Source organism: Zeus faber (genome assembly GCF_960531495.2).
Source record: "Zeus faber genome assembly, chromosome: 1".
NCBI lineage: Eukaryota > Metazoa > Chordata > Actinopteri > Zeiformes > Zeidae > Zeus > Zeus faber.
In genome coordinates this window covers 39,626,900-39,652,134 of record NC_137193.1, presented here as the reverse complement: position 1 = coordinate 39,652,134, position 25,235 = coordinate 39,626,900, and the positions used below count along the sequence as shown (strand labels likewise).

The 25,235-nt window shown below is 40.4% G+C and overlaps 1 protein-coding gene across 3 annotated transcripts; it reads left to right on the top strand.

Moving 5' to 3' along the window:
• Positions 1-324: 324 nt before the first annotated feature.
• Positions 325-24,513, top strand: mmachc (metabolism of cobalamin associated C). 3 transcript variants are annotated; one of them, XM_080001089.1, is made up of 7 exons: positions 325-604; positions 2,641-2,838; positions 3,135-3,287; positions 5,742-5,915; positions 6,861-7,048; positions 23,620-23,707; positions 24,051-24,513. In XM_080001089.1, the coding sequence occupies exons 1-6, from the start codon at positions 413-415 to the stop codon at positions 23,627-23,629; spliced, it is 915 nt and encodes a 304-aa protein (XP_079857215.1). In that variant the 5' UTR covers positions 325-412; the 3' UTR covers positions 23,630-23,707; positions 24,051-24,513. The 3 variants fall into 3 exon arrangements, with proteins under 3 accessions (XP_079857215.1, XP_079857214.1, XP_079857216.1); XM_080001088.1 differs by having other exon boundaries at positions 5,739-5,915; XM_080001090.1 differs by lacking the exons at positions 23,620-23,707; positions 24,051-24,513 and having other exon boundaries at positions 5,739-5,915; positions 6,861-9,955.
• The last annotated feature ends 722 nt before the right edge of the window (positions 24,514-25,235 follow it).

The window sequence follows — 25,235 nt, the reverse complement described above, 5'->3', positions numbered from 1 at the left end:
TTTGCTTAAACGTCTCCCGTTTGGCTCTGTTCGGGAAATCGTGGACGCCCGCAGTTAATGTTTCGCTGTCAGTATTTTTCTGTCCGCAAGTTTGTGAATTCTACGAGCTACACAACGTATGTCGACGTGACAAAGTTAGACGTGTTTTCAAATGAAAATATATACAAGAGGAACCTTGCTCCACGCTCCAAGTGTGCTTTACCGACGGTAAACTGTTGGGACCGAGTTTGGACCCAGAGGAACGCGGCAGCGGCAAAGACGATGACGTAGGCTGTCGTCGCGGTGGAACTCTGGGTAACGTAGTCGTGGCTTCGTCACCCGCGTTCTAATTCACGAGATGTAGAGGTTCGCGAACTTTCATTGCCGGAGGGGGGCGCGTATTTCACCCCTATCGAATATCAATTAAACATAAATGAATAAGCAGGAAAAGCGAGGGTTGTCAACTTCGACTTTCGACCTCACGAAGGGAAAACACCAAGTCCCAACATGCAGCCTCTTGCGTTCCCTCAAAACGATGGCGGCTCCCTGCGTCGACGTGGAAAGGTTGACGAGAGCGCTAAACGAGCCTCTCTCAGAGTTGGGCTTTGAATGTCATCCACTCAAGGTATTGTTTTCCATTATACAACGTTTTGGAAATTATTTTCATTTGGACCTCGAGTGAAATATGAGACTCGGACGGTGTCATCGCACGATCAGGACGGACAACACTAGCTACAGTATACTATATACAGGTACATCTCGTAAAATTAGAACATCATGAAAAAGTTCAATATTTTTTGTCACTCATTTCAGAAAGTGAAACCCATGTATTTTATACATTTATTCCACGTAGGGTGTAATATTTCAAGCCTTTATTTCTCTAAATTTTGATGATTGTGGCTATAGATAATGCAAACCCAAAATTCAGTGTCTCAGAAAATTTGAATATTGTGAAAAAGTACAATATTGGAAAGTCAAGGTGTCACACCCTAACCAGCTAATGAACTCCAAACACCTGCAAAGGTTTCCTGAGCCTTGAAATGGTCTCTCAGTCAGGGTCAGTAGGCTACACAATCATGGGGACGACTGCTGACTTGACAGATGTCCAGAAGACAGTCATTGACGCTCTCCACAAGGAGGGTAAGCCACAAAAGGTCATTGCTGAAGAAGCTGGTTGTTCACGGAGCGCTGTGTCCAAGCATATTCATAGGAAGTTGAGTGGAAGGAAAAAGGTGCACCAGCAAAAGGGATAACCGCAGCCTTGAGAGGATTGTCAAGCAAAATCCATCCAAGAATTTGGGGGAGCTTCACACGGAGTGGACTGAGGCTGGAGTCAGCGCATCAAGAGCCACTACGCTCAGACGAATCCTAGGCACGGGCTACAAATGTCGCATTCCTCGTGGCAAGACACTCCTGAACCAGAGACGACGTCAGAGGCGTCTTACCTAGGCTGTGGAGAAAAAGAACTGGACTGTTGCTCAGTGGTCCAAAGCCCTCTTTTCAGATGAAAGTAAATTTTGCATGTCATTTGGAAATCAAGGTCCCAGAGTCTGGAGGAAAAGTGAAGAGGCACAGAATCCACATTGCTTGAAGTCCAGTGTGAAGTTTCCACGGTCAGTGATGATTTGGGCTGCCATGTCATCTGCTGGTGTTGGTCCACTGTGTTTCCTGAAGTCCACAGTCAACAAAGCCATTTACCAGGAAATTTTAGAGCACTTCATGCTTCCTTCTGCTGACCAGCTTTATGGAGATGCTGATTTCATTTTCCAGCAGGACTTGGCACCTGCCCACACTGCCAAAGGTACCAAAAGCTTGTTCAATGACCCTGGTGTTGCTGTGCTGGATTGGCCAGCAAACTCGCCTGATCTGAACCCCATAGATAATCTATGGGGTATTGTCAAGAGGAAGATGAGAGACACCAGACCCAACAATGCAGATGACCTGAAGGCTGCTATCAAAGCAACCTGGGCTTCCATTACACCCGAGCAGCGCCACAGGCTGATCGCCTCTATGCTGCGCCGCATTGATACAGTAATTCATGCAAAAGGAGGCCCAACCAAGTACTGCATAGAAATGAACATACTTTTCAGAAGCCTGACATTTTCTTTTTAAAATATCCTACTTTTCTGAGACACTGAATTTTGTGTTTCCATTATCTATAGACACAATCATCAAAATTTCAAGAAATAAAGGCTTGAAATATTTCACTCTGTGTAATGAATCTATATAATATATGGGTTTCACTTTCTGAAATGAGTGACAAAAAATATTGAACTTTTTCGTGATATTCTAATTTTATGAGATGTACCTCTATATATATATCGCAGTAATGATAGATGTATAAGAATAAAAAAATTACAAAAGACATTTGGCTTTATATAATAAACCTAAAACATTACAATAACTTCTGTATCATCTATTTAAACTTTATGTATGCAAGTTTGCATACTTGTACATACACTGTGTGCTAAGGTGGAAAAATAAATTGGTTATTACAATTGAATACGTACAGTATTGCGGATGATAAGTTATCACATCCACCCAGGTCAAGCCAGCCAGAGGAAGAGGTTCACAGTCTTTAAAAAAGAATTCTAAACTCTTTTGCTACTTTACTAAGGACTGCTTTTGCCTTTGTACCTTTTGGCGATCCATTGCCTCCAGATCGGCTGGTACAACAAAGTACTGCCATCTTCTCTCCACCTCCACTACCACGATGACACCGTGGCCGTGGTGGTCCTCAGCATGCCCGCCATGTTTGAACGGGCCTTCCTGCCCTTCATGGAAACCAATCGCTGCCAGGGCCTGAGTGACCCTGTGGACCAGTGTGTGAAACACTGCATCAGCACCACCATCGCACAGGTGAGAGAGAGAGAGAGAGAGAGAGAGGAGAATGAAGTGTGTGTTGAGGGATCTGTCTTGTTTCGTCAGTGGTCTTAAAACTTCATGTCAAGGACCCTCAATTTGATGCACATCATGAGGCCATGTACCCCAATCTGAGGAGGTTTTTTTTATTGTTGGATCTGATTTAGTGTCTTTACTGTCGTTAGGGAGATAACGCTGAAACCATGATCCAAACAGTTATACCACTGTCTGATGACAAAACATTGTCATATTGTCTTATTTTACTTTATCTTCTTTCCCTCCTCCCCCCACAGTGCTTCCCAGGGCAGAAGGTGGAGGTGAGTTACGACTTCGAGATGCTGCCCAGCAGAAAACCAAAGTTCTTGGCTCAGACGGCAGCCCACGTGTCTGGAGCGGCGTTTTATTACCAACAATCAGATGTGACAGAACCACCCTGGGGGAACAAGGTGAGTAGACCTCACACTGCTTTTTCTCCCCTTTGAGAAGGGTTAGCGCACTTTACCTACAGTCGTTTGACACCTTCGTTTCACTCAATAACATCTATCCGTGGTTGTTAAAAAAAGACTCTTCTGGCTCGACTGGATTTCCTGGAAGCATCATGAAAGTCTTTAACAAGAGCAAAAACATGAGCAGAGGCACCAAAATTATTTTTTAATACAGGTACCCCTTACCTAACGACCTACCTGTTTAACAACCCCTCGGACTTATGACCAGCTCTCTGACCAGTCTGTATTGTGCGCTGTATACAATACCGCGGCGTGCGTGCTGCGTGTGTGCTGTGTGCACATCACCCTTATATACTATATACGCTATACACCGCGTTCCTAATTATTATGAAAATGATATTTATATCTGATTTTCCTAAATAGTCCATGCAAATGACAGTCAGTATAATTTTCAAGTCAACAACCGTTAGGGTATAATTCAAATGTTATTGAACAAATCTCCCAATGATAACAGTATTTTTTTCCAAAAATAAAAAAACTCAAAATTCACTGTTCCAAATTTTTATGCACAACAGAGTTTCAAAACGTTTTATAGGTTGTAAAGAACTGAAAATGGTCATTTGTTGAATTTGCAGCATTAGGAGGTCATATTTACTGAAACCAAAAGCTATTTCAATCAAAAACATCTTAACAGGCCAAGTTACATGTTAACATAGGACCTCTTTTTTGATATCACCTTCACAATTCTTGCATCCATTGAACTTGTGAGATTTTGGAGAGTTTCTGCTTGAATTTCTTTGCAGGGTGTCAGAACAGCCTCCCAGAGCTGCTGTTTTGATGCAAACTGCCTTCCACCCTCAGATCTTTTGCTTGAGGATGCTCCAAAGGTTCTCAATAGGGTTGAGGTCAGGACAGGATGGGGGCCACACCATGAGTTTCTCTCCTTTTATGCCCATAGCAGCCAATGACACAGAGGTATTCTTTGCAGCATGAGATGGTGCATTGTCATGCATGAAGATGATTTTACTACGGAGGGCACGGTTCTTCTTTTTGAACCATGGAAGAAAGTGGTCAGTCAGAAACTATATACTTTGCCGAGCTCATTTTCACACCTTCAGGGACCCTAAAGGGGCCTACCAGCTCTCATGATTCCAGCCCAAAACATGACTCCACCACCTCCTTGCTGACGTCTCAGCCTTGTTGGGACATGGTGGCCATCCACCAACCATCCACTACTCCATCCATCTGGACCATCCAGGGTTGCACGGCACTCATCAGTAAAGAAGACAGTTTGAAAATGAGTCTTCATGTATTTCTGGGCCCACTGCAACCGTTTCTGCTTGTGAGCATTGGTTAGGGGTGGCCCAATCGTAGGTTTATGCACAACTGCAAGCCTCTGGAGGATCCTGCACCTTGAGGTTCGCAGGACTCCAGAGGCACCAGCAGCTTCAAATACCTGTTTGCTGCTTTGTAACGGCATTTTAGCAGCTGCTCTCTTAATCCCATGAATTTGTCTGGCAGAAACCTTCCTCATTATGCTTTTATCTGCACTAACCCGTCTGTGCTCTGAATCAGCCACAAATCTCTTCACAGTACAATGATCACGCTTAAGTTTTCGTGAAATATCTAATGTTTTCATACCTTGCCCAAGGCATTGCACTATTTGACGCTTTTCTGCAGCAGAGAGATGCTTTTTCTTTCCCATATTGCTTGAAACCTGTGGCCTGCTTAATAATATGGAACATCCTTCTTAAGTAGTTTTTCCTTTAATTGGGCTCACCTGGTAGACTAATTATCGCAGGTGTCTGAGATTGATTTCAGTCATCCAAAGAGCCCTGAGACACAATACCATCCATGAGTTTAATTAAAAAACAAAAAATGTAATGTCTGACACTTAAATCCAATTTGCATAATCATTTGGAACGTGCTGTATATACTATATATACTATATATACTATATACACTATATACACTGTATACATCTCATCTCATCACCATTCTCAGTCTGTCTTGTTCCCGCGGTCTGTCAGTATTCACTACACTAGCGCTCTCAATGGCCACACCCCCTTACAATGAAATAACACGGTCCTCGCTTAAGGACCTGGGGCTAGGAATCGAACTCTGTCGTTAAGTGAGTAGTACCTGTAATACAAAAACCGTAAAGGGGTTTCAAGGTTATAAAACTATAAAACAATTTAAAATGAACCAAAATAATAAAACTAATATAATCAAAATCTGAAAATAATATACTGTATATACATGTACAAAAAAGCATACATATAAGTAAAAGTATCCATAAGCATAACTGTCGATTGGGGGGAATAATTATGTGCAGCGTTATTCTGACCGTTTATTTAAAATACAAATACGAATCTAGTGCCACTAAATAAATGTCCCTACTCATGGTTAACTGTGATGTATTTTAAAGTTCTTCTCCCCTGTCTGCTTCAGAAGAGGTTCGGGGTGTGTGTGCACCCACGGTTCGGAGGCTGGTTCGCCATCAGAGCCCTGCTGGTGTTTGAGGGGGTGGAGGTGGGAGCCGAGCTGCAGAAGCCCAGCTCCCCAGACTGTGTTCCATCCAGAGACGCCCGGATCCGCTTGCTGGACGACTTCAATCTCCGCTGGCAGGTTGTTATTTTATCATAATGTACACACGGAATCAAGTTCATGTATTTGAGATGATACCGTCAAGATCGTTTTTTTTTTTACTGCCAATGCAGATTCTCCTAGCTCTGCTAGATTAATCTATGACTTAATCGGATCAAATGAGATTTAGACCATTAGCTTGGGATCATTCGATTCAAGATGTCAAGATTCTTTATTTGTAACATGAAGTCATACAATAAAATGTATATAACATTTTTATTTATGAATTTTATTTGAACCTCTTTTTTGAACCTGTTTTACCAGGTTAGTCTCATTGAGATTCAGAATCTCTTTAACAAGAGGGACCTAGAGCCAAGAAAACCACAGAACAATGTTACTGAATAGACAACATAAAAATGTAACACACAAAGAGTAGGACAATATAATATACAACAACATAAACACATTGAAAAAAGTGGAAATCTACAAGGTTAAACAATTACAATCTTCAGCTTCATTATGCAGGCGTTTGTCTCTTTGAACTTATTCAAAGAGACAAACGCCTGCAGTTTTAGGGTGTTTTGCAACTCTGAATCAAAAATTCTTATTTAGAAAAAATATACAAAGCCAAGCAAAACAGAAAAAAATCAAAGCAAAAAAGATGTAGGCTATATATTGAACATGATGCTTATTTGTTTCTCAGCATTAGAGACATCTAATCTGTTTGTATAAGATTTTAACTCTTTATATCTGATATATGTATTGAGCATGTCACACATAACTAATACCTATTGTAACCTAATATCAGATGGATATCATCACAAAACATTCTTTTGAAGAGAAAAAACATATCCTGGCTCTATCAGCTGCGTTTTCTGTTAAAGATAAGTTTACCATTTATTTATTACAGTTTTTCCTTTATCCTCTCCAAACAGTCCCACTCTCTCTAGACTAGCAATTTAAACTTCCGTGTACCTGTGTTTTCAGGACTGGAGCTACAGAGATGCTGTCCCCTCAGCCCAGACTTACTCCCAGAAACAGAGGGACTACTTCTCCACTCCTCCGGCCCAGCGGCCCTCTCTGCTCAGAACATGGGGCTTCCTGCACGACCAGGACAGCAAGGACGGCCTACTGGGACCACAGCACGATGGACTGGGCGCAGCAAACGGACACGGGTGAACGGAGCGCATCATCTTGTCTATCTTTGTTTTGTTTTTTTCCTCTTCTGTCAGTTTTGAGGGCGAAGATTATGTCGGTCATTATATGTTCACTACCATAAGATCATCTCGCTATCTTTCCTAAGCGTTAGAAGTTACTATCTTTTGAAAATCTATTATTTTTTTAACTATCGCTGATATGGAAATAATGTGGCCACAAATCTTGGTATGGAAAAAATGCATGTATTCATTTATTGCGCATTTATTGCGCAACTACATGCTGCTGCTATTAGGTAATACTTAGGTCTCTCCGAGTCATGGAATGGTTGGTGGAATAGCTGTGGGATTCTAGTGCTTTAAGGAGAGATGCTGTTTACTCTCCAGCCTCTAGGTGTCGCTGTTCCCCACTTGATAATGAGTCTCAGGCTTCGCATTACTGCCTGTCAAATGTCTGTAAATGATTAAAAAAAAGATCAAGTAAACTTTAAAGGAGACATATTATGCTCCTTTTCAACAAGTTAATGTAGTTCTCTTGAGGTCCCCAAAAACATGTTTTTGAATTTCTTTGCTGAAAATACCATTCTGGTTATGCATTCTAGCCATTCCAACGTGCATGTATGCCTGTATACCATTCTGTTCCAAACGGGTTTGAGCACAAGTTCTGGGTTCTGTGATACAATGGGATCATCAGTACACTAAAATCTGTTTCTGAACAAATTTGAGGTGAGAAATAAGCAATCCAGTTGCTACATCTTCACTCATATTAGATCTACAAGGCCTCATTTAAAAGTTAGTTCCGACTTTAATTGCCTACAATGCACCAGGGATTTTTTGTTTCATGTAAACATCGCAAAATAAAATAAATAGATCTACAATAAAAACACACTATTTGTATTGGTTTTGTTTGTATCTACTGCATACCTTTTTATATATTTTTTGAAAGTAACACACAGCAGAGTTATTTTTTTAAATACTTATATTTCCTGCATCTTTAGTTTTGTTGCGGACAGTTGGTATTAATTCCTTGTTCTTTGAATGGGGACCTATTATGCTTTTACTTATTTTCTGTCATATATGTAAACTAATGCCAAAGTAATCATTGTGATCAAAACGCCGAGGCTTCTGACTGCTCTGAACTCTGTTTTCAATGTTTTTTTCTACTCTCTGCAAGAGCTGATGTCAGGTTGTGACAGATTTCTTTATATGGTCATGTGCTCCCTCTTGTACGTTTCTCCTAACAATACCAATAAAAATTGTGGGTTTTTTAATTTTTTTTCATTGTAGATCTATTTAGTTATTTATTTAATTTTATTTTATTTTCGATGTTTACATGAAAACAAAAAATCCCTGTGTGCGAGAGTCTCGGTGTGCGCAGTGCAGTGTCCGTGTGTCCGACAAGCTTGCAGAACTGCAACCAAAGTCGGAAGAAACTTTTAAATGAGGCCTTGTAGATCTAATATGAGTGATGATCCAGCAACTGGATTGCTTATTTCTCAAATTTGTTCAAATTTGGTTGACTGTTAAGGTGATTATCTGTGAAAGATACGGAGTAAATAGAACGAAACCCGGAAGGCACACTCAAATGCCATTAGCTCACAGAACCCAGAACTTGTGGTCACACCCCACTGGCTCACAGAACTCATGGCCTCAGTAGGTTTGCTCCACCCACTGAAACAGAGCCTCAGGAACACAATGGATTTAGAGGTATGTTAGAATTGCTATAATGCATAACCTGAATGGTATTTGCAGTAAACAAAACCTCCAAAAACATATTTTTGGGGACCTCAGAGAACTATATTTACTTGTTTAAAAAGGAGTCCAATAGGTCCAAGATTTGTGCTGGTCTCTGCAGCCAACAACAGAGGTGGCGGTTCCGGTGGCGGACAAGCCATGAATGTAGTTACTCTCAGATGGAGGGCGGTTCTAATTCTACTGAAGCCCCGCTTGACGGAGGAAGGGGGTGCAAATCTAAACAGCTTATTTCACCTCATGTTTTCTGAAATAGACAGCTCACAAAAACTGACTGGGTTTTCTTATTTCACAGTTTTTGTGTTAGTAGGCCCATCAGAGACCCAATTGTGTGTGCACAAGGGCTGAAAAATTTCGTTTTTCATAATAGGTCCCCTTTAAGCTAAAACGACGTTTGATTTCATGCATACTTTGAATCTCACCCTCGAGTAAAATATACCTTTTCTATTCCACCTCCCGTCGCACAAGTTTCATTGAAGTTGAACTTTAATACCAAAATGATCAGTCATCGCGTGAAAAATGATCACAAATTTCACTGGTGGATCATCTATCTTTGCTTTTTATTCCATGAGGCGACCTCTCTCTCTTTTCCCCCTCCTGGTGCATCCTCCTCTCCTCTCCTCCCTCCTCCCTCTTTTACATCCCTCTGTTCTTCCTGAATCAGCACGTTGCAGCAGCATGCCGCAGGCTTGCAGAGCGACCGAGCACACAGTTAATTATTCCCCCACAGATACTCTCTCCTCCCCTATACACTGTTCTCTATCCCAACCCCTTCTCTCTCTCTCCGTGCCTGGAACTTTGTCAACACTACACATAAGCGACTTATTCCCACTCCCAGTCTCTGGAGTTGCTTCACGACTGAATGATGATCTTGATCTCCCTTCAGCACATGTTGGTCATTATAAATCTTTATAAATCAATAAATATCTCGACAACCTCAAATGACCAAGAAACAAAATCCACAAAACAAATGAATGGATCAGAAGAAGTCAAACTTTGGAGAAAGGAATGTGTGCATCTTCGAGTGAAGACAATGGTAAACCTATATACAGTATATATAGATATATACAGTATATCTTTACATATATTGCATTTGCGAATGGAATTGGACTTTTAGTGAAATCCACCCAACACTGGCGATCTTATGGATTTGCACTTTGATTTAAGGAATTCAACAAGTGGAGTATACAGTTAAAAATGTGAATATGAACTATGAAATAAATATAGAAAGCAATGAAAGATGGCTGTAATGGTTTTGGTACGATAATGGTTAAAATGATGGTGAGATCTGGAGTAAAAATCAAAATGGAATATATTAGGTACAGATACTTACATTTTGTTGAAAGTTGAAAAATACATTTTTTCAACTTTCCACTATTGCAGTTCTGAATTTGACGCTGTCCACTCCCACTTACTGAGGTAAATTTAGGCTCTGTTGCACAACAACATCCACACATTGGGAAAGGAACTCCATCGGCCTGGAAATCTTGGAAAATATTCAAAATATCATGAAGTGATACGTGTCAGACATTGCTGCAAGTGGTGAGAATTTGTCCTTGAGCGTTTGACCATCTGCAGTTTAGAAAACTGCAGAAAAACTGCTGAAAGTATCTAGTACACTAACACACACACACACACACACACACACACACACACACACACACACACACACACACACACACACACACACACAAGGTTAAGTGCATTTACTGCCCATTGTTACATACAACTAACTGCCTGATACAGTAGTTGTAGTTATGGACATAGGAGGAAAGTAACATTAAAGTACTTTTACTTTTACTCAAATACAGTATTGATGTACTGTTTTGAAGTATGTAAGCTTTACTGAAGTCATTCTATTTCAGCAGAAGAACACAGAAGTGTGTGTGTCGGGGGGAGAGTATATCCTATACAACAGTAGAAGTGTGTGTGTGGGGGTGGTGGGTAAATCCTTTACTGCAGTTGAAGTTTGTGGGGGTGGGGGGTTTATCCTTTACTGCAGTAGAAGTCTGCGTGTCGAGGGGGGGGGGATATATTCTTACTACAGTTGAACTGTGTGTGTGTGTGTTGGCGGGGTATATCCTGTATTACAGTAGAAGTGTGTGTGTGTGTGTGTTTCTATGTGTGTGGGTGGGTGGGTGGGGGGGCGGTGGGGGTACCGGGATGAAAGACCATAAAAGAAGATGAGTTTACAACGAGGCTATATTAGATAAAGGAGCGGGATCCAGCACTAAGTGCTGCTTTGTGAGACCCAATAATAAAAGGGAGGACAAGAGAGGGGGAATAGGAGAGGGAGAGCGCTTCAGATCTCTGACGAGCTCCTTCCGGCTCCTCCATCCTCCATCATCCTCAGTACAAAATGCTCCATCTCTGGCAATCTACTTTTCTCCCATTCATGGAAATAACTCCCCTCTTCCTCTCCAAGTTGAACTTTCCTTTAGCTAAAGCATTTTCTTTGCAGGTGTAAATATATTTATTGCTATTAGCGGTCCAGACCCCTATTGAAATTGCTCTGGAATATTTCTCAGAACTTTTCAGGCTAAAACTATCTGAAACAGAACAGCAGCAGAAGCTAGGAGCAAGGTGACGTCTTGTTTGAATCAGTATGTAACAAGCCTCTCGTGGTTTAAATTTCATCCAAATCGATCCACATACGGAGGAGATATTAGTTAAAAACCGACAAAGTATCTACAACAGTGCTTAAATAATCGGGAACACATAAATGACATAAGCTACGAACACGGTTGAGGTGTCGTTTCAACCGGTATGTCACAAGTTGTCATGGTTAAAGTTTCATCCAAATCGATCCACATACGGAGCAGAAATTTGTGAACTATTCGTAAACAAAATGAACGCTATGAGCTTTACAGTAAGACACTTTATGACGTCATCATATTATTAACTATAATTGTACAGATTTCGATGGAGAATGTCCAGTTTGCCAGTTGTCCAGTGTGCGGCGTAGACTCGATCACTCTGTCCGGGTTCGACATTACCAAACTATCGATTTACATGTGTATTTATATAGCTTCTTATCTGGTAGATGTCAGTAGATCTGTTTTATTAATATTTTAAATCCATGGTCCCCATTACTTTGCCAGATGAATGAAAAATACAATAAAAAGTAGTCTACAAAAACTAGTCGTAAATCGACGTGAATACGTCGTAATTGATTTATACGAGACAAAACATCACATACCGTCGCTGATACTCCAGATGTATTTCAATGCAACAAGGTAAGTTATAACAATGACAAGATGTAGTTTAAAGTAAAAAATACATTTATTTCTTTAAATAAACATCATGTTTAAACATTTTCCTTCACCTAAAATGAAAAGGCAGGAAGTGTTTATGATATTGACAAATTCTTCCATAATAATTCTAATGCCAAATGAATGCTAAAGTTACCTAAATGTTAGTAATCCATTAAACTGAATATTCCAATTTCACATTATTAACAGAAAAAAATAGTGATAAAAGTAGTAATTATAACTAACATGCATTTATATATTTCTAAAATGAAATGTATTTATTGTTATTGTTATGGAAAAGTTGTTTTTGTTATTGTTGCGGATGCCGAAAAATAGATGAGAATCTGAAGAAGCCGTTGTCCAAAAATCCAGTCGTCAAGGTCGGCCACAATATTAAAAAGAAAAGAACTGAAGAAATACAGTGTGAAAAAATATACTGTTGACTCATACATGTCGGTGTTAAGAGGCTCATTTCACCAGTATTATTTACAATTTAGAGACTCCAGAAATGAACAGTACACTGCTATGAGTTTAACAGTTATTCTTAAGAACAAGATCCAGAATGTTTGCACATGGACACAAAATGACTTAGATGATGTTTTGATTAAAGGAATAATCTTTATCAGTATTTGAAAAAGTCTGGTAGAATAAAACGTATGCAGACCTGGCTGTTTTGGTGGAGAGCACTATTATATACCGTATATAGCAATTGTTCGAGAACTTAAGAAATCACTGTTCCAAACACACCATAACTAAAATGTTAGTCAATAAAAACACTCACTTATTTACTGTCAGTACTGACCATACCGAAAATGTTTTAGAAAATAAAAACAAAAAATCGAACAAAATTACTTTACAACTTACAAACAACATTAAGATTGAACTCAGCTATTTAGGACTGTTATTTATAATTGACCTCATACAACACTTATGTCACACACTTATATTACAACCTAAAATCAATGGTTGATGTATGGTTAAAATGGAAATTTTTTATACGTAATGACATGATGGATTTGTGTAATAACATGGACAGTAACTACATTATGTTTATAAGTTCAGTATATTTCACTGCATTACACCTTCAAAACATGTAACACGCCTAAAACCAATAAATTGGACCCCGTGTATTGCTGCCTGCAGCTATATTACTATTATAATTATTCCTACCATTAGTACTATTTTCATTTTGTTATTAGGTTTAGGATTAGGATTAGAGGTGTATATATATTTTGTCCAATCAAAAAAAAATGTAATCTCTTTTTGACTGCTCTGGCTATTTTTGCTGATTTAAAACCCCCTGGCAATAAATAAAGTGTCATCTTAACTTATCTTATTGTGTATTTTTTTTAAGTCACAGTGTGGTAAAAATCACATTTGATCACATTTCACATTTAACCACAAGCCACCGTATGTGAAAACATATGAATCGCAAGTATTAACTCAGGTTTGGCACAAAACCCGTCTGCCATTATTCATTTACTAGTATGTATAGACCTATAATATTCAGTACGTGTGTGCGTGCGTGCGTGGGTGCGTGCGCGCGCGTGCGTGCGTGCGTGTGTGTGTGTGTGTGTGAGATGAGGCCAGATATCCAGGAATAAAATCTTTTGAAAATTGTCTGGTGTGAGAGCGAGAGTACGCTGTGAAAGCGTCGAAAGAGTGAGGCGAAAAAAAAGTTGAGTGGCGTGGTGATGAACAACGCCCACAGAACCAGAGGAGAGAGAGAGAAAATGAGAGGCCATGAGTACGCTGGCAGCAGAGGATGCACGTGTGTGTATGTGTGTGTGTGTGTGTGTGTGTGTGTGTGTGTGTGTGTGTGTGTGTGTGTGTGTGTGTGTGTGTGTGTGTGTGTGTGTGTGTGTGTGTGTGTGTGTGTGTGTGTGTGTGTGTGTATTTAAGTCGTCAGAGAGAGAATTTTCAGCAAACACAGAGACTTTCTGTTTCTCTCTCTCTCTCTCTCTCTCTCTAATTGACTTATAATAGTTTTACTAGGGACGTTGAAGGCTTAAATAATGACTAATGTATTTTTCTGCTGGTTTTGCACGACCTGTTTTTGTCACATCCCTTTTGCTTTCACTGATAATTGCTATTTATTCAATTCATTTATTAATAAAAGACGTTGTGTGTGCGTGTGTGTGTGTGTGTGTGTTACCAGAGGTTTGGGCTCGAGCGGCAGCAGATTCCTTATCATTCATGTGGATTAGCATAATTAACGAGTCCTGAAGCTCAGACCCTCTCCATGGAGCCAAACAGCGGGGCCCGTTCCAGAGGTCGTGGTCAGGTGCATGCAGCCAACTTGGAGGCTCCAGGGCCAAGGGGGCGTGACACGTGCGGCCAACCGGCTTCTGCAGTGTGATTGGCTGCAGGGTGCAGGGGGCGTGGTCAGGCGACGACCTCCAGGCCCCAGCAGCCCACGAGGGGAGTCGTCGGGCGGGAGGGGAGATGTGGGATGTCTCCGATTATCTCGTTATCAGGCTCAGCCATGCGATTAAACTGGAAATCCCTCCGTTCTACACCGTGCACAAAATGTGTGTGTGTGTCACATGCTTCACACACACAAACACATTTGATAAATGATAGGGGGCCTGTTTCATTCTCCTCGCCCCCTCGTATACAAACATTAAAAAAAAAAGCCTTTACGACAAATTAGTCTTACAGGATGAAAACGCAACAACTTTGACGTTCAACAAAAAAGTCGCGTTGCCACGGTAAACAAGCCGACATGGGTTTTTAGTGGAAAATACTCAAAGCAGGAGACCTCCTCCAACTTGAGTGGCCATAACCCATGTCTTAGGTTTTCAAAGGCTCTCCCATAAAAAAAAAGTTCATGTATCAAACAACTTCAAAATGCGGTGAGTGATCGCCGGTGAAGAATGTGGTTGCTAGAATGGGCGGCTGGCGACGGTGAAAGCGCGGCATCTCGTGCCGTTCTTCAAGAATAACTCCCCCAGCGCCATCCCTGCGCTGGGTCCAATATCAAAGAAGAGGGCGACGGGCGCTCAGGAGGGAGGGATTAGCCCGGGCTGAGGGTTCTCTTACATAATCCTCCATTTTAGATTAGCTCCCCTCCTCTGGGAACTTGATGCATTAACCCTTTAATGCACAGAGTAGGTCACAGCCCCATTGGAAATGGAAATATGGTTTGTGTTGGTCCATGAACCACCAGAATATATAGGGAAAAAAAACAAAACTTGCAAATGGAAACCCATTTTCAAAGAAAATAAAATCTTAAAAGATTACAAATTAAGGCCTTAATGTTGGAATCCATTAATCTGCCTGTGTTGGGTGGATTACACTAAGTGTCCTGGAATTCCAATCAAAATTGCAACGTTTTTATTTCTTTTCTCGTCTGTCACTTTATAAATTACTTCAATTTAAATTTTTTATTGTAATTTTAGTTTTTGTATTTAAACCTTTTTTTTTCAATCTTTTTACCAATTTTTCCTTTATTTTTTGGTTATCTTTTGTGAATGTTCACCAATATCCACAGTTTACTGACTGTGTTGCTTTATCAAATTCACTTCTAATTGTGCGTATGTGGCGGACCCCGCCACTCATCAATGGAAACAGCTTAGAGAGGAGCACTTGCATAACTTAAGTACAGTAAATGGCTGTTTCTTGAAAAGTGGAACCAAAATAAAGTATTGAATATGGTTGTTTTTTTTTATAAAATAACGTTACAGATTACCACTTTTATTTTAAAGATTTGGTCTGCATGGCGTCCCCATTTGGTACTATGTCTTTGGACAAATATTACTGATAGTCGAGAGGAGCCTCATAATGCTTCTTGGCTTTAATCAAAAGCTTGCTGAGTGATTGCATTTTTCTCAATCCCTCACGTGACCTAATTTATAGTTTAAAGCTTGATGTCAGAGGAGCCAATAAACACAAAATCCACCACTTACCCTACAACAAAGTGCTTCTTAAAGTTTGATGTAAAGGAACAATATTGACGTCCTCCATTCCTCCATCCACACCACACGTCTTCAGTGTTTTCCTCAAAACTCTCCACCATGAATTCACCTCAAGTCACTGCCCACTACTCAACCCAATGAGATCTGCAGACGACATGATGAGTCAGCGAAACAACGGACATGTTTTCATCACGCCAATGTCATAGCGGATGAAACAGCAACGTTTTAAAGTAATTTATAGTGGAGCATATAGTGCATTAATCTCTTACCCTACAAAATGGCCACCGCCTCAGCAGCACGCTACAAAGTGAATGTGATGGATTTGGATTGGAGTCTTTATGTGTTCGTTCTGTGGCTCATGGTGGAGCGGCCGTGATGGGAAAGAATGACTCTGTGTGGTCGATACCTGTGAGTTTTTCTTTGTTGTGGTCTGAGAAACGATGCGTGTGTGTTTGCACATGTGTGTTCATTTGATGTATGATGCTCTAAAGAGGGTGAGTATCCTGCTATAAGTATAAGTAGTATAAGTATAGTGCTATATAGTACTATACTATAGCACTATACAAAAGTACTATACTATGGTTTAGTGCTATAAAGTTCTATACTATAGTATAATGCTATATAGTACTATAGTATCGTTCTATATAGTACTATCATATAGTACTATAGTATAGTGCTATAGTACTATACTACTATACTGTAGTACTATGCTATAATACTATAGTATAGTGCTATAGAGTACTATAGTATAGTGCTATAGAGTACTATAGTATAGTACTTTTCTATAGTACTATAGTATGGTACTATATAGCACTATACTATAGTATAACGCTTTTGTATAGTACTATAGTATAGTACTATATAGCACTATACTTATACTACTTATACTAACTAATATAGAACTATAGTATAACAGTATTGTAAAGTAGTATAGTACTATATATAGTAAAGTGCAATATAGTACTATAGTATAGTATTATTATATAGTATCTTTCTATATAGTAGTATAGTATAGTGCTATACAGTTATTATACGTCCAGGAAGGGGGACAATTTGTCTTCTTCCACAGTACGTTAAAGGCTCATATTGTGGACATATAACTGAGACAGATGCTGTAAGTGTAATTAAACTAACTAAACTGACAATACTAAATAAATTAACTAAATGCACAGATATTTTTTAAAGTGGAGCGGCATCAGAACAGAGAAATGGAATGAAAAGCTACAAACTGGACACAAAGACTTGAGAGAGAATGAATAAAACTACATGCACTTTCAGTGTTATCATGCACTTTGTATAATATATGTGTGTGTGTGTGTGTGTGTGTGTGTGTGTGTGTGTGTGCGTGCGTGCGTGCGTGCGTGTGCGTGTGTGTGTGTGACTGTGCGTGTGTATGAGTGCGTGTTTGTTTTGTGGATGTTTTTTCATGTGTTTCTGTGTGTCAAAGTGCATGTTTGTGTGTGTATGTATGAGTGTTTTTGCATACGCTGTGTGTGTGTGTGTGTGTGTGTGTGTGTGTGTGTGTGTGTGTGTGTGTGTGTGTGTGTGTGTGTGTGTCTGAGTGTGTGAATCCATGTGCACGCTTTCGGCATCCGCCCACTCTATGGTGCAGTCTGCTTTGTGCAACCTAAGCATCACAATGAGCACTGCAGTGTGCTGCAGGGCCAGTGTGTGTGTTTGTGTGTGTGTAAGAGAAACAGAAAGAGAGTGTATGTGTGATAGATAGATAGATAGATAGATAGGTCATACAATAAAATAAAAAGGTTTTGAAATTCATCAAAATTATCAAATGTTCTGGTATATTGAATTTACTTCTGTTGAAGTAAATTTTCAATACTTCTAAAATACCATCAATCAGATTTTCCACATCACAGTAGCTGTGATGTTTACCCTCAATATAAATATGATAAAACGTGTTTTGGATATTCATAAAATTCAAATTAAGAAGAATGCAGTGTCTGCGCTGAGTTAGTTTTAACTGTGAAGCTGCATCATCTATTTCTAAAGTTCTGACATTATCAGATATCATTTATGAGATATTAATATATATTATAATATATAATATATTTTATGTATTTATATGTTTATATTTAGGGATACTGACAAACTGTGTCCAAATTGTTTTTTTCCAAATACCAATTCTTCTACACATGCATTGCATCCAGTGCATCAGAAACAGTGAAATAGTAAAATATTATGCGATGGATTCTCTTTATGATTGGTCGACTTTATGAACGCCTGGTTGCCATGGCGCCCTTGGTCAGCCATATTTAGCGTTAGAGATTTTTACCTTTTTCTAAACAGAGTACTCAGAACCTTTTACTTCAGTAAAGGTACAAATACCCTGACACAACTGAAAGTACCACATTGACATTTCTACTCCAGTAAAAGTATAGAAGCACTTCTTAAATGTACTAAAACGTAGTAAAAGCACTTATATCACTCATATCCAGTGTCCTGATATAATCTATAATACCTCATAAAGTACCACTGGAGCTTTTTTCCTGTAAATGATGCAGATCCTGATTTTAATTTATAATAAAATGGTACAGGTGGAGTCAGAGTTATTTCCAAGGTAATGCAGCTGATGCACTATCGATGAGCAGTTCGATTCAGTCCACGATTTAAAAAAAATAAAGTCATAAATACCAGATACTTGAAATACTTGTGTAGTTTCTTGATGAGTGTGATGTGTTGATGAAGAACGAGTGAGCGCTGACGCTGACTTGATTAAAATAATAGTTTTATTACACAAATCAGCATCAAACCAGACTTGCCATGGACGGCCTGGGAGAGAACAGGAGCCGGATATATTCTCTGCCAAGCGGCGCTCGGCACTCGCTTTTAAAGCTGTACAGATATAACGTACCACATCTGGTTCCAACCCATAGGTGCCCGCTCAGCCTCTGTCTTGCCATAAATCTAAACATTTCCTCCTCTGGTCAAGCTGAAAATCAACACAATTCCCTTTCCCAGAGGGCCTCTGAAGAGACCCGTTGTTTTCGTCCTCCGTATGACATAGAGGCAATAAATCTACAGGAACATACGTTAACATTATTACCGCACTATATCTCAGCTTTGGGAGCTCAGTGACCTATTCACCTCAAACCTTCCAGACACCTCACTTGAAAAATATATTTGCACTTTCTCATTTTCCACCACTGCCACGTTGAGATGAGTCTCTCTGCTACAGTTACAGTCTGTGTACCGTCTTCCCCTTAATTAAAGACTTTTGCTCCTAAAGTCTTATGAATTATAGTTATAGTGTATAAAGCATATAGTATAGTATATAGTGTATATACGTACAGTAAAATAAACCCCTCTCACATCCATAAGCTCTCCAGTGAAGCGTCACAGGAGAGCAGAGAGGTTTCATCAGGCTCCAAATGACCTGTGATGATGAGCAATTTGGCTTCAAACACAGTTTAAGCACCTGTGGGAGGGCGGAAATTAGCATTTTAAATAGGGACGATTATAGGCCAGGTGTGTGTGTGTGTGTGTGTGTGTGTGTGTGTGTGTGTGTGTGTGTGTGTGTGTAATGTGCATGTGTGTACACAGAGCCATATCTCCTTTCCACGTTCACAGCTCTGCACGGATCATTCAGAGTTCTTTTTAAACGTGCTGCAGCGAGCGCTTGCCTTTCACCTCTCACACCAGGAGGGATCAGTGCTTCGCTACACTAGCAGGTGGATAAAGCAGTTCACTGTTCAGATCATGAACGGCTCTGATATAATTGCAGTTGTGACAAGGGATCACGAGGAAAGACACTGAGGTCCAGAAGAGGGTGAAGGAATCCAAATGGGCTATAACTACAGTACTAAAAAAAGAGTTAATGTGGCGCCGTCAAGTTGTCTGACAGAACTAGCCACACATCAGCTTGCGGAGCTAATTCTGTCAGACAACTTGACTGCGCCACACGCTGCCACGCCCTTATATGAGCGGGGCCTATTCAAGCAGCCAGTCCCTCCTGTCCTCCCCTACCTGAGTGATGGGCAGCAGAGCCCAGGCCCCAAATGATGTATCAGAATTAAAGATAATCTTAAAGTCAGTCGAAGAGTTGTCTGTCAGAAATGAAGTTAATATACAAGTATCCTAATAACAACTTGATTTATCCCAAACACTTACTCAAGAACTATTTACTTTGTAAACTTTGGTTTATCGTATATTGGATATTTTTTTGCTATCTACCTTTATGTCTTTAATATTTCAATATCAAGGTGACGCAACCAATGTGAAGTTTTGAATTGACACTTAACACTGTGAACACTGGATGAAGCTGCTTCAAACACAGTTCTTATTCATTTATGTATGTTTAAGGTTTAAAGGGCTGAAATTTAACTTTAACTTTTACAATTGAAGAGTGCACAGGTTTTGCTGGATGTCCAGGTTGAAAACTCACTTCAACACACCACAAGAATTGTTCTTTATCCATTCCTATTTTGGTCTCTCTTCTTGGTTCTTTGTCTCTCTGATCTCTCTTATTTGATTTGACTCTGTATTATTTATCCGCCGCTTGGGGAAGAAAGGCCGACGTCCATGTTCCCTAGGGACCAGACATTGGATTTGTAAGAGATGTGTAATCACTGTATATTGAATTTCAGCTTCAGTTTTAATTTTGACTTTGAATACGCTTTTAGGTTAGTAAGATATAAAGGGTCAATTCAATGATGATGATGATGATCAATCAATCAATCAACCAATCAAGCAACCAGTCAACCAACCAACCAATCAATCGATCAATCGATCAATCGATCAATAAATCAACCAACCAATCAACCAATCAGTCAATCAATCAAATCAATATAGCACATTACATACTTAAGAATATCATAGAAATCGAAAATAATTCAATAGAATAGAATAGGATCATTTTATTTTCTTGTTTTATTTTTCTTTACATAAAAAAATAAAATGAAGTTAAAACAGATTACGTCCAAAACAATAAATAAAATGACATAAAACACACACACACACACACACACACGCACGCACGCACGCACGCACGCACGCACGCACGCACGCACGCACACATAGCGCTCATGTGGGATCAATAGCTGGATATATTCACAGAGAGAGGGAGGTCCAGTTGCAGAAAGAGAAGAGGAAAAACAGAATTGTATCTTTCCCTCCCTCTGGTTTCCTCTCTCCATCTTTTATTCAGTTTCTCCGATATCGATCCAAAAAAATAAGGTTGTTTTTAGCTGCAGCTTGCAGTTGGATATCTGACCTTGCTGCTTACCACCTCTCTCTCTCTCTCTCTCTCTCTCTCTCTCTCTCTCTCTCTCTTTGCATGTCTGCTTATCTCTCTCTGCCCTCTTTTCCTCTCATCCTCCTCTTCTCCTGGCTTCATTAAACGAAGCCCACACTGAAGCTGAAGTGTTACTATCCCTGAAGATCTGATCTATTACTTTCTTTCCATTGGAGACAGATGAAAATTCTATTAAGTTCAAAAAGTGTTTTATATTACAGGACAGAGATTTAACCACCTTACCGGTACTCCTCACGTAACGACCGAGTTCCAATCCTAGGACCGGGTTGTTGAGCGAATTGGTCGATAAGCGAGGACCCGTGTCATTTCACGGTAAGGGGGCGTGGCCATTGAGAATACTAGTGTAGTGAATACTGACAGACTGCGGGAACGAGACTGGTTAAGTATGTCGGTTACCCATTGGCTCATGTGCTTGACAAATCACCATGGATTTAGGTCTTCAACCCATCACCGTGCTCTTCTCCTCTCCGTCACTGAATGTTCCTCTTGCGGCGTTCAGTTGAAATATGCCTCAAGAACGGTGTTTTAACAATTACAATCGTTCCTGGACCATGCAGTGCAGACACGAAAGAAAGGGACGATTCCTCCAAAGGTTCTTCCCGCGGTGCGAAAACACCGTCTGTGACCGATTATAGTTTTTCGGGGTTTTGCAAAATGCAGCGAGTGTCACACTTTTCAGTGTGTCCTTTAAACGCAGCATCGGCTGGGGCTGTCTGTCAATGCATAACAAACGCTATGCAGTCCACAGGGCGCACGACTTCCCAGAGACGACGCTTGGACTAATGTAACTCTGGATGATGATGTCACAAATGTACATCGAGGTCTGAAACGTCCCAGTTCCAACGAGGCCTCTACCGTGTGGGCAATGGAAAAAAAACAGCAAATTTGGACTTTATTCTCAAAACTTAATTTTGACTTTAAAGTCGGAGTTCCGAGTTTAATGTTGGAATTCCAGGCTGTTGTTTTTTTTTGCGTGGCCCTACTGCTGTTCCATAGAAAAGCTAAGAGCTGCAATACACTGAATGTTTGGACTGTTTTTCTTCTTAGCTGAATCATGGAAATTTCTCTCTCTCTCTCTCTCTCTCTCGCTCTCTCTCTCGCTCTCTCTCTCTCTCTCTCTCTCTCTCTCTCTCTCTCTCTCTCTCCCTCTCGGTGACAAAAAAAAAGGGAAATTTTCCCTCGAGTGTTGTTTGGGTGATTTGCATTTCCTCCTATCGAGCCGTTCCCCCCACTGCGGCTGCAGATCATGCAGGGTTTACTGCTTCAAAACCGGTTTAATAATTTCTGATTTAACAGTATAATGTAGCGTGCCCTGCGAAGGAACGGTGAGATGCTGTCTTCCAACCTTTAAACAGCAAACATGTATTAACATATTTTGATAAATATGATCTTATATATTATTTGGGATACACGGATGAACCCTGCATGTATTTTGCACAATATTATCATTGTGAATGGACTTTTTTCTGGACCGTACATCCATTACTTTTCTGTCATTCAGATATGTTTTAGATTTCAGATTTTATATCGGAATATAAGGATATACTTTTTACATTATATGAAATAATTGGTATGTTATGAAGTTAAATTATAATATATTCAGGATTGTATTTCTCAATACATAAGGAGATGGTCATTTCAAACTTGACGTGTGTGTCAGAGAATAGAGAAAGAAAGACGATTCTGGAAAAACTATAATTCGGTGAGTGTCAATAAATTACATCTATTCTCTTGACATGGAAAATACTGTACATTGATGTTGCATGAGGGCCCACTTTTGAGAAACATCTTACAGTCCAAACCTGCTCAGTACCAGAGCTGTGTTCATTTAGGGACAAGGAAGTGTAAAGCAGGCAGTATACTTCAAATGATGAAAGAAAGCCTGTCGAAGACGAGCTTCCCTGAACAGTTTACTCAACACAGTGTATTCACACAATGGTTCAGTGACAGAATGAACCAATCAAAAGACAGAATTCGGAATTCTGCTCTTCCCCTACGGCGGATCAACAGTGAGCCACCCAGCCGTGTGATATTTAGACCCATAGACACAGGAAGGTCGGCAAACTGTTCGCAAACTGCTGAATTATTTGTACCAGGGGGTTGTACACCCCATGACACACAAACCGCCCAGAAAACATCCTCTTCCTCTTCTGAACGTATATTTTTGCTCTAAAAGTTCTTCATCCTGAACTTGGAGGTGGAGATTCACAGGTTCCAAAATTTGGACCTGAAGCCTATTGGACCTGGGAAATTCATTCGAGAGCCAAATGGATTGACCAATACCTGGACCTAATTTTACTGAACCAACCCGATATCTGTCTGAAGGGAGAGAGACCCCTATCTGAACCTAAAATGCTGTTTTTCCAACCTGTCACTGCACTTAATTATTATTTTTTTTTCCAGTGTAATCTGAGTCACCACCACCACCACGTAGCCTTGCCATACGTTCCTCTTGATCACCGCCGACAGCGCCTCTTCTGGATCCACTCAGGTATCACATATAATGACATAGAGGTGAAAGAATGCGAGCCCACCCGAACCCAATCAGCCATAATAAAATGTGGACCGGAACATATAGGTGTCCTGGGTCCGGCCTTGGGTAGTCTTGTTCAGGTGGACCCGTGAAGACCTCTAGTTGGAGGACGTGTTGTTGAAATACCCCTTTAATAATCAGGAGACATTTCATTTATATAATCATATAACACACAGAAATAGAGCAGAACCTTGTAGTCACATCAGTTTATTGCCCAATTGGACCTCAGTGTGTTTGTGTGTGTGTGTGTGTGTGTGTGTGTGTGTGTGTGTGTGCCTGTGTGTGTGTGTGTGTTATATAGTATTTTTTATGGCTGGCTACGTTCTGTTCCCCCACGGAGGATGGCAGCTACTGTACACCTCCACCTGGACCAGGACCAAGAGGCCATCCATCACACAGCAGCTCCTGGAGCCCGACTGGCTCAGCACTTTCCTCTGAAAGGACATGAGCTGAACCTGCCCGTTGCTTGTGTTTTTCTGGCAAAAAAATGCGCGAATAACAAAACAATGTTTGCATTTCCCAAAGTTATCTAGTTGACCCCTGTCCGACGGTCCTGGAACGGACACGCCCTCCTCCGCTCATCAGGTGTGGAGTTTGGGAAGTGAAATGGTCGTTTGCGGGTGCTTGACAGAACTTATTATGTGTGTGCACAGACAGAAAGACAGAAAGCAGTTGAATGTGTGCAGCTCAATCTTTCCATTGTCCTTCTCGATATTAAAAAATCACGTACGGTAATGTGGACCCAGCTTTACAGACCAACACTTTACCAGAATGAGAATTGTTGATACAGATGTTTATTGGTCATTTTTTACATTTATTGTTTATTCTGTATTGTTTTTTTTATTTATTTTTTATCACTGTTAGAATTGCATACTAGTTCTGATGTGTGCTTCTTTAACACTGCTATTTCTCTCCAGGGATCAATACATTCAATCTATCAATCAATCTATCTATCTATCTTTCTATCTATCTGTCTATCTATCTGTCTGTCTATCTGTCTGTCTGTCTGTCTGTCTGTCTGTCTGTCTGTCTGTCTGTCTATTTATCTATCTATCTATATCTATTATTGAAGCCCACAGGTAATACCTCAAACTTCTGCTCAAGCACAGTAGTTGAGTAAAAATCGTTACCCGTTACTTTCCATGGCTGAACTTCCAAAAATAACGTCTCAAATAAAAGAAGATCCACCAGAATTTTACTCCTCAAATAGTAAACCGACTTTTGAACTCCATCTGGCCCGAGTTCCTGCCGGTGCTGAGGTTAGCAGTGCCATCGGACCAGAGGTCCATAGCGTGACGTCCCCTCCCCGGAAGAGTCCTCCAGCGCTCCCCGTCCAACATGGCTGAGCGGCGCCTCCGCGGCAAGGCCCCAGGTGCTTCGTAGCTCCGCATCCTTCTGCACTTTGGGGCGGAGCGTCCACACTGACCTCCTTAACGTATGGAAAACACATGCACGTCCAGCAGAGCGAGCTGAGTGCACGTTAGCA

Coding starts and splice junctions, on each gene's coding strand:
- mmachc (XM_080001088.1), top strand. CDS start 413: ATGAATAAGCAGGAAAAGCGAGGGTTGTCAACTTCGACTTTCGACCTC. Junction 3,288..5,738: donor AACCACCCTGGGGGAACAAG/GTGAGTAGACCT, acceptor TGTCTGCTTCAG/AAGAGGTTCGGGGTGTGTGT. Junction 5,916..6,860: donor ACTTCAATCTCCGCTGGCAG/GTTGTTATTTTA, acceptor CTGTGTTTTCAG/GACTGGAGCTACAGAGATGC.